General features: G+C 42.3%; 1 protein-coding gene across 21 annotated transcripts in view; it reads left to right on the top strand.

Moving 5' to 3' along the window:
- myo18ab (myosin XVIIIA b) overlaps positions 1-9,999 on the top strand; it is a 237,305-nt gene that overhangs the window by 55,790 nt on the left and 171,516 nt on the right. For 13 of the 21 annotated variants that reach the window (XM_050055414.1, XM_050055407.1, XM_050055399.1 and 10 more), the window contains exons 2-5: positions 1,227-1,335; positions 1,741-1,773; positions 3,905-5,152; positions 8,352-8,414. The exons of 4 other annotated variants lie outside the window; for them this stretch is intronic. In XM_050055414.1, coding sequence (XP_049911371.1) covers positions 1,297-1,335; positions 1,741-1,773; positions 3,905-5,152; positions 8,352-8,414 — 1,383 coding nt within the window. In that variant the 5' untranslated portion in view covers positions 1,227-1,296. The remainder of the gene's footprint in view (positions 1-1,226; positions 1,336-1,740; positions 1,774-3,904; positions 5,153-8,351; positions 8,415-9,999) is intronic. 4 more of the 21 variants (XM_050055366.1, XM_050055375.1, XM_050055344.1 and 1 more) reach the window with 1 other exon arrangement.

Genomic DNA, 9,999 nt, shown 5'->3' with positions numbered 1-9,999 from the left:
TTTGTCTGTTCCTCATCCTATAGCACATTCCATACATTTAAGGGGATTTTCCTTATTTTGATATAATCAGGGATAGAGCTTACAGTTGACTCCCAAATGATGAGAAATAGATAACTGATTCACCATCAACTGCATTCACTTAATAGGTTTCCTCATCTCCACTGAACTGATGGATTTGCTAAATGTCATTTTCTACAATCAATAGATAAATGTAATGTGATTATTTCCTATAAACTGATCATTTCAGAAATGTCAAAATCTACAATCAGTTATGTGATAAATGCCATGATTCACATAAAATAGTTTGATTAAAGGCATCATCTGAAATGTACATAGGAATCAGTAGATAAATGTGATAAATAGTCTATCACTAATATTAATTTACACATGTGGTGAATTTCATCAGGCGTACTTGAATTGTTAGATTTAATAGGTGTTCTTAGATACATATATTTTGTCCCTTTGTTGCGGGATTTATATAACATAATATTATGCTGAAATACTGAATTTTCTTTGTCACTTACACATTTAGCCTGTCGGCAATATTCCGCCACGCCACCTCCTTTGCTTTATTAATTGCTGCAGTATTGCCTTTTTCGTAATTATGTCCTTATAGTCCTCATACACTTCCATAAGGAGCATTTGCTCTGCCGCAGAAAAAGCCTCCGCTTGCTCCTTTCCTTTGCTTTTTTGACATTTTGCAACATTTTCGGCACTCGATTAGTGTGGGCTTTCTATTTTCCCTGGGTGTGTGCATGAGTTGAGGCTTATCGGGTGAGGCTTGAATTAGCATCAATTGGAGCCAGCTGATTTCACTTGATGGAACAGGTTGGTGCTAGATTGGGAGTTGGCGTTCAGTCAAACTTCAAGATTACACCTTAGTCTGGATATTCTTAGCTACGATGATGGAATACCCCCTTGGTCAATACCAGCTCACAATTTGTTTTTATTTACCATTCAGCACTCCCAAGAGCATTGTGCAATATTATGTTGAAGCTGGATGACAATGTTTGATCCCTTTTTACAAGGCTTAAATGCTGAGTGTGGCGTATTTTTGCAATTTGTGTTTTCATTTGTCTAAACCTCGTCTAATCTTCTGTTCATCACTGCTTTGCCATCAACATGTGGCTCTGCCTACATTGAAAAATTCAATGATCTCTGTGGCCTACAAATGCTCATGTCAATTCATCTGTCTTTGTGTATTCTCACCATTCTGTCTTTCCTAGCTCCCTTCCACCTCCTCTTCCTCCTGCTCTCATCTCATCCATCTCAGCCCATGACAACAGATCAGCCAACATGGCTTTCTCATCTCGCTTTTCCTTCTGGGAGCAAAAGGGAAGTCTCATTTGGACATTTCATAAAGCACTCTTACACTGCATGGTCCTACAGTGTTTAACACTGTGTATTAACGTGTGTTTTAACATACGTGTGGCCTTTGCTTGCATCACACTAAGAATTTGATGGCTTTCACAATCAGGTATAAGCATATGTTATAGTAGCTGTGACTTTGTACCACCTTTGCCATTTGACGGCATTAACCAATGCAATTTTAATGCATTTTTTAGTTGTTGAATTAATTGGAAAGAGTTTTTGCATTTAAAGAAAGATTCTGATGTTCAGAAATTGGTTTCATGCCAAAGATCAGAAAATTTGCATGTTCTAAAATTTGCACGGTGTGTGATGGACAACAGCTAATGTTGAGGTTTTGATCTAGTTGTCTTTTTATATCAACACATTTAGATCAAAGAAGATAACAAGCCAGGAATCAAAAGTGTAAGTAAAAGTTGTCCTCTTTACTTGAGATCATTACAACCACTGGCAGGTGAAGTGAACAACATTGATCATCTTTTAACAATGCCATGTTCTGCTGGGAAACCTTTGGGTGCTGGCATTCATGTGGATACCACCTGACATGCTCCACTAACCCTTACACCGTCACAGACCAAGTACACCCCGCTCATGGCAACTGCACTCCCTAATTGCAGTGAGTATCGTGACAAAGAGCTCAAAGCATCAACCTGGCCTATAAATTCTCCAAATCCCAATTTGATAAAACACTCATGGGATGTGGCGGTACCCCACCTCACAACCCACAGGACCCCAAGGATTGGCTGCCAAGTCACGGTGCCAGACACTGTCCCCAGAGGCCCTGTGTCCATGCCTCAGCAGATCAGAGCCAAGTCTGATTCACGGTGGGGCTTCTGACCTGGCAATGCATGGACACAGGACCTCTGGGGTACTGCCAGGTCCCACGGATGCTTTTGTGATCTGGGGACTTAAGAGGTCAGGTCAGGTCGGGAAGTGCAGCTGCCATTAGGGGGATATTTGGTTTGTATTTGAGTTTGGTTGGGTTGTGCTTGTCAAGTGGCATCCACATGAATGCCAGGACCCAAGGTTTTCCAGCAGAACATTTCATTGCAGCGAGATGATCAATAATAATCACTTCACCTGTCAGTGGGTGTAATGTGTAGGTTGATTGATGTATATGATAGTAGGAGTCATGTTAAAGCTGGGTTCAGTCCAGGTCCAGTGATTTATATAGCCTAGGTGTACACAAAGTCCAGTTTCTTATTGTATTGTTTATGTGTATATATAGATACACACAAACATATATATATATATATATATCCTGAACCTCTCACTTTTTTTTCTGTGAGGATTGCTTGTGTTAGCGTTCAACGTGGGTTTCAGAAAAACACACTTGTGGGGCGTCGGTAGCTTAGTGAATAGTGCCGGCGCCCCATGTATAGAGGCGATGCCTCGCTGCAGCGATCGCGAGTTCGACTCCGGCTTGCAACCCTTTGCTGCATGTCGTCCCCCCACTCTCTCTGTCTCCCCATTTCACACTCCTGTATATTAAAGGAAAAAAGCCCAAAAAATAATCTTTAAGAAAAAAAAGAAACAAAAAAAAAAAGAAAAACACACTTGAACACATGACCTGATGGCTGCCACCTGTACATAAGTAGGTGTATGTTCATGATTTAAAAGCTACCTTTTTTGGTTCATGTCTGAACAACTTTCTTTTACAAAAAATGTTACCAAAAAAAGAAAAGAAAAAAGGACTTCACACCGCAGAACCCGAAGTCTTGTTTTTGAAAATCAGCAGACAAAACATAACACATATATGAGCATCAGTAGTGCTATTAAGTGAAAATGCAACACATTCCATTAAATCAAAAGCTGGTTGTATAAGTGGTTCTTGTGTGAGGCCCACTGACTTTCTGGGGATAGTAAATTAGTAAAACTGCATTAAAGCATTTTTGTAATGAGTTAAAACTCTGTCTGGCCTAAGCCACTTATGGAGGGGTGCTCTATCTATAACAGCTATGGACATGTGCTGAGAATGACTTGTGATTGTAAGAATATCTTCATGACATACTGTAGGCAACATTTGGTACTAAGTTTGAACAAATGGCCCCTCAGACAGTTTGAGGCATTCTGGCTTATTTATAGCATCTTAAGTACCCTGCAAACCTTCCTTGAAAATACCTATTGTGGGATTTCATGCTTATGTAACTAGTCAGTGATGAGTATAGTAAGCAGCTAGCTGTTCAGTCCTCTTCTGCACATCCAGACATTTTGTGGTTTTGGCTCAAAAGTTGTCATATTTTGGAGTTGTACTCAGAAAGGTACCAAATCTTGAGGCAAATTTGTGATTTGTCTTTGCCTGATTTTATGGGTAAAGCTGAAAGACACTAAACAATTAATTGCATTAATGTTAATAGCTTTGTTTGGGTTAGTGTAAGACTTAAACTCTTATTTCTTACTAGGTCTTACTATTTAGACATATTCAGCTCAACATAACATACCAACATTTTGGCTATTTACAATAAAAGACCTGATGCTTGGATTTTCCTTTATTGTTGACATCCTTATACCTTCTTTCTTTCCTCTCTACGAGTAGTCAGACAGTGAAGGGCTGCCCAGCCGGGCCAAGTCAGTGCCAGCTCTAGACCCTGGCAGGGGGTTATTCCGGGCAACAAGTCCACCATCAGTTTCCCCCACTGGGACAGTAGGCCGGGTCAGGAGTCCTTCCCCACCTAAAGTCAAGACACCTGTTAAAGTGCCAGAACGCTTCAAAAGCCCAGAGCCACTGTCAAAGATGGCAGAGCAATTTAGGGGTCCTGAACCACCACAAGCTCCTCTGAGCCCAGAGCCAATTGTGAACAGCGAACGAGAGCAAAATGGCATAATGGGCAAAAGAGTGATCAACGGTACAACCAACAGTGATGGCAAACTTTCAGGCAACAACCAGATGGATACTTCAGAGGACAAGGGTCTGACACGTAAGAAAGTAGTAAAGGTGGTTCGTCGTGTTGTCAGGAAGGTCATGCCCACAGAAGAGGACGAGGCTTCTGTGCCTTCACAACCATCAGACAAAGCTCCACAAGCAGCCAAGCCTGTTGCCGAACCAGTTAAAGCAGTGCCAGCAGCCACATTAGCACCAGCTGCAGTCTCTAAGGCCCCCATGTCAGGCTTCTCTTTTAAACATGACGTCATCAAAACTGAAGACAAAGATGACATCTCGCGAGGACTGTCAAACCTCATGGTCAGAGGCAGGACAAGGGAGCCCCGCCCAAGAATATCCAAGGATGAACGAGCAGAAAAAATAGAGCTGGAGAGGAAAAATGAGAAGAAAGAGGAAAAAGTTGTTGAGCCAGAGGAGATAAAAGAGGAGAAGAAAGAGGATAAAGCCACTCTAAAGCCACAGGAGGCCAAACCTGCAAGCTCTGGTCCAGTTAGACAGGATGTCAAATCTCCTGCGGTTGCTGTAAAGCAGGCTGGCAGCACAGCTTCTGAGCGCTTAGCTCCAGTGCCTTCCAGATCAACTCATTCCAGACCTGCATCCCTCCCACAAGTTGTTGGCTTTATCCCACCTCCCAAGTCCTCGCCCATGTCTCCGCCTCCTGGCTTCATACCTGCACCCAGACCAACTACTGCCAAAAAACCCACCACTACAAATCCTCCGTCTACCACCCCAGCAGCCCAAAAATCGTCGTCCCACCCTCCTCCATCACGTTTCATCCCTACTCCTAAACCCTCTCCACTTGCAACTCCTGTGAGCCCTGATCCTCCCCGTCCCGATCCTAGTCCACTGTCTCCCCCTCCGGGAGTCATTCCCATTCATCAAACTGCCATCATTCAGGAAGAGGTATACTGTCCACACTTCGCATGTCTGGTCAACATTTGGGACATTGGTGTGGAAAGTGCATGGCCATTTGAAATGCATGTTTGAAATAAAAGAGCACTGTGGAGTTTGCTTGCAGAAACCACATATGTGTGTATCCTTAGTGTGGCATGGTTTTGGAGTCATTTAATAGCCATCGTAAACAACGTACAGAATATAAAAAGGAACACAAAATATTTTTTCTAACCTTTTAGAATACCTAGGGAAAAGGTCACCTGAGAATACTTTATCTTTTCAGCAGCTGTCAACATGGCCAAAGACCTGGCGGTGATGTCATTCAGTTGGTTTGTTGTCCATTGGTTCAGCTGCCCAACGCTTTAGTCCAGAACAGGAAAGGCTTTCAACATCCATGAGTATTATGTTTGGACGTTTATACTCAGTCCCCAGTGGGAAAGTGACCATGTAGTCAATGCTTTGCATTTGCCTGACAAGGTAAAAGTCAGTAATGAATCAAGTAAAACAAGATATTTGTTTCAGGTCAGGCTGTTGCTGTACCACTTGGGCTTAGCTGAGTCAAGTCATAAAGATGCTGATTTTTGAACATGTGCTAAACCAAGCCCAAGATATGACTAAACTGCCATTAAATATGGTGTATTGGTGTTCCCCAGAAAATGGTTTCTCTGTGGTTTTGGTCGACCTTTCGACCTTTTCTGTGGTGCTACAATCAGGTTACAATTTCCTCTTGACCAGTATCTCTTTAAGTAATGGCTGGGGTGCCATGAACTTTGCTGGTAACACTTTTGCTCCCAAGGGCATAAACATTTTCCAGTTTTAATTACTGCCCTTAGGGCAAACTTTACAGACAAAACTGTATGTTTTATGTTGTGTCTGACACATTCTGTCAGTGTGTGTGGCTTTAGACTTTTGGTCACAAGTTCTTTTTTTTTTGTCTTTTGTTTGTGAACACAGAACAAGTCATGTCATTTTGTTTTACAAGTCCTCTATTGTTGAGTACCTTGGTCCTGGGCACCTCAACATTGGTTGTTTAGGAGTAGAAAGTATTTATTTACTTCCTGACCATAATTTCACACTCTTGTGACCTATCAGTCACAAACCCCTTTATTTATTGGTATTCTCTTAACCTGCTAGTTTCCTCAAAAACTGTCAAAATAGCAATTTGTTTATTTGTTGGAGACTATAGAGGTTTTGCAGATTTTAGAAGCTTGCTCTAATTGAGAGCCTTGAAACCATCTCTGTGTAGTCTACTATGAAAACAGGGAGGACAGTTGCTACTTTTTTTAGCAATGAGATCTCACATAGCCAAATGTCACTCTGAAGCCTTGTTTACAAAGGCAGAGTCCCACCTGAGAATCCCAAAGCTACTGCTTCAGTAGCCTGGTATGTCCAGTCATCAATAGGAGAGCCATGTAGAGCCAATTACTGCAGTGCTGCATTCTGGTCAAGTAACTCAAAGCACAGACATAGTTAGCTTAGCTCTGCAGAAACTTCACAGATGGCAGACTTGGTTCAAATAAAGCTGTTGTTTCCTGGGCTCTTGCTGAATTTGAGCAACAACTGGGTCACAGTTTACTCCACAACACATGCTGCCTCTGACCAGGACAGTAGCTTTAGGAATCTGCTGCTAGATTTCCAAAGCATGTCATCTTTTGCATTAGAGGGATGTATTAGATTAGAAATCCTTTTTTTTTTCAGGAAAGATTTTAACTTCCTTATGACAAATCTTTCTGACATTCTGATAATTCAGCCTCTATGCTTATGATGAATAGTGAGCTGCAGTAAGATCAGGGTTTTGCCCCACAGGACTAAGAGCCTAAGAATGATGATATCTTTCAATATTTTCATGGTACATTAATTTGCTGTGCTGGTTTGTTGCATCTTGTATCTTGCAGATATTCTTCTCTTAACAAGACAATTACAGTTTTGTGTGTTTGTGGCATTAATCTTGTCGTGTGCATGCTGTTTGAAGCTCCTTTGACCTTTTACTCTGGGAGTATTACTAACACGAGCCCTTTTTACACAGAGATGGCGCTATAGAGATGCTTCTTTACTCAGCCTTTGCATTTTCACACAGAACTAGGGATGCGTAATAATGTTTTTTTTTTTGCTGATATTCCATACGCTGATATATCACAACTCATTTGACTGATAATTGATACCAATATTGATATATTTACTTTTTTCCCTGCCTAACTTTAGTGATCATCAAGTTTCTTCTGTAGCAATATTAACATCATATTATGCATGTATACCGTATAAGTGATACAGTAATACAGTATTTTTCAATGTATGTAATATTCATGCATTGTGCAAATTGCGAAAAAGGATGTTAGCCGGTTCTAGTACTTAATTTTAAAGCTGATATTGAACGATACCGGTGACATGCTGATATTGGCATGCATCCCTACACAGAACCAAAATACAGTGGCATCATGCTGCACCAGTGTGTAATGCTAGACAGCATGCTGGCATCGCGGAAGCAAAAGAGGCGTGACAGGCATAACATGTAACACAACAGCGTCAGCTTTCAGTGTACGCATTGGCAATAAAAATGCTATTAACATGGCAATAACAGTCATTTACTGCCTCTGTTATATGGGGGCTGATCTCGTTCTCTGCTCAGAAGGTAACGAGGTCCCAGACCTCATTGTTTTCTCAATTTGCGGCAATTTTCGGCTGCTGCTTTTCTTCGAGTTAGCTGATAACTGCTACCAGCTGCTTTTGAAATCTCCTGGTGGTGGGTCGCACACATATTACATTGTCAAAACGTCGACCCCTTCCCATCCACAGTCCCGTCCTGCTGGCTGTCCCTTTGACACGGATGTCGTTTCGGCGCTTTTACTACCTATCGATGCGGGGTTAAAGCGAGACAACTCTGGCCCTTCCATTCTGCGATTGTTCATTTTACACAGAACAGTGAGGCAGCATAATGGCATGAAATTCCCCCTTTAAAGAGGCAGTGTTAAAAGGTCCATGGTCTTTTACCATCAGATTCTACAATAACCCAAAATGCAATGTAATGTTGATGACAGAAGTTTGAGTGTGCAGAGTCTGCTAAGGGAAACATGAGAAAAGTCAGTCTTTGATTTGTAAGAGGAATACGTCACATATGCACTTTGTAACTTTCTGTTTGTGTGGAGTCATTAGCTTTGCTTCAGCTTTTTCAGTGGGCTTAGTGTCATTATGTTGCTGCTTTGACCTGTAGGAGGAGCCGCTCAGTCCCACCGAGGAAGCGCAGAGACGCCTGATGAGAATCTTCAGTGCCCCAGTAAATCACCCTACTGTTGATGTCTTGTCTGCATGTCTGTCCATGTCAACTTGCACAGATTGTTTAACAGATACGTTTTGTGTCCCTCAACAAAAATGTAGTGTAACGGCACTACAGACCATGGCCTCAGACTTAGTCAAATCCACGCTGCTAATGTTCCCCATCATGAGCTTTACCCAACTTGTTCTGCTACAGGGTTGTTGTATTGTACTGTTTGTTTTCTCCCTCTTAGAGTTAGCTTGCAGAACCTCAGCCTCCCTAACCTAAACAATGGTGGCTTTCCTCAGCTGTTAGCATTAGTCACCATGCCTAAAATGTTTAGTTTATTGGTGTATATTTACAGAGACAACAGAGGAAAGTATTAGAAGGGTGCCCCGCTGACTGGGGCAGAACAGTTGGTCTACCCGTTGTGACTCATGACGGAGTGAAATGTTATCCCCTCTGCTGGTGTCCTGGCTTCAGCACTCTGGCCCTTCCTTCTGTAACTCTGTTTCTCTGGCTGTCATCATGCAACCATGGCAGCTTTCAAAAGTCAAATCTCACTTTTCTAGTTGAATTTTTTTGCCTGCTTTTGTAGACTCACTGGAAAGTTTCACATAGTAAGGATGTCCTGATTAACTATCTTTTTGCCCTGATCCAAGTGCTGTAATATTTGGTTATTATACCGATATCTAGTCCTGTCCAATCTTATATTTATCTAAATGTTGATTGAAATATATGCTGTATCCAGGGTTGGAAATTAGCACCAGCTAAATCGTAAATTATGCATGTGACTGCTAGATTTGCTTCACTTACCAGCTAGAAAACAATGGTAATCTATTGAGTGGCTGATAGATTTTGGAATCTACCAGCCACAGTGGCACGTGGACAAAAAAAAAGGTAAATTTCCAACCTTGACTGTATACAAGCTGTAGCCCATTAAAGGAGCTATATGTAAGAAATCTAAAGCAAATAGTCATAAAATCCTCCTAATATGTCACAGAGACTAAGGAATAATGTTCATATAACATACTGATCTCACCGACAACAATAGTACGGCCAGAATATTCGCATTTAAAAAAATATTTTACGGTCCGCAAATCATGTTTATGTTTTGTATTTGTGTTTTGGCCTGTTGCGCCACCCACCGCCGTCTACCAGTCACACAGTCAGTAGAGTCTCAGCATCAGTTAAAGTTACGACTGAGCTACAGCAGCACGGCAAGCAGCATTAGCAGTGTCCCGGTACACAGCATTAGCAGTCTCCTCCGCTGTATCCCGGCAGCAGCGTTAGCAGTGTCCCAGTACATAGCATTGGCAGCCGGCTTCTCCTCAGCTGTATCCCGGCAGCAGCGTTAGCAGCAGAGAAGCTGGACTTGCTCGAACGGTCCGCTGGAAAACTGAAGATCAAGGACGCGGCGACGCGGCCCTGCCACGGCAGCCGCCCGTGGGCAAACAAATCAGTCTCCAGTGTGCCGCTGTCCAGCAACCTCGAATCTGTAGGGGAGGGGGGGCGGACACGACTCGCGGCAGTATTTTGAATTTGAGTGCAGTAACCGTTTTGGCCACATTCTTACAGATAGCGCCTTTAAAGCTTACATGCCCCT

This window comes from Epinephelus moara, chromosome 2 (assembly GCF_006386435.1).
Source record: "Epinephelus moara isolate mb chromosome 2, YSFRI_EMoa_1.0, whole genome shotgun sequence".
NCBI classification, from domain to species: domain Eukaryota; kingdom Metazoa; phylum Chordata; class Actinopteri; order Perciformes; family Serranidae; genus Epinephelus; species Epinephelus moara.
Note: the sequence above shows the minus strand (reverse complement) of the source record. Positions and strands in the feature narration are given on the sequence as shown.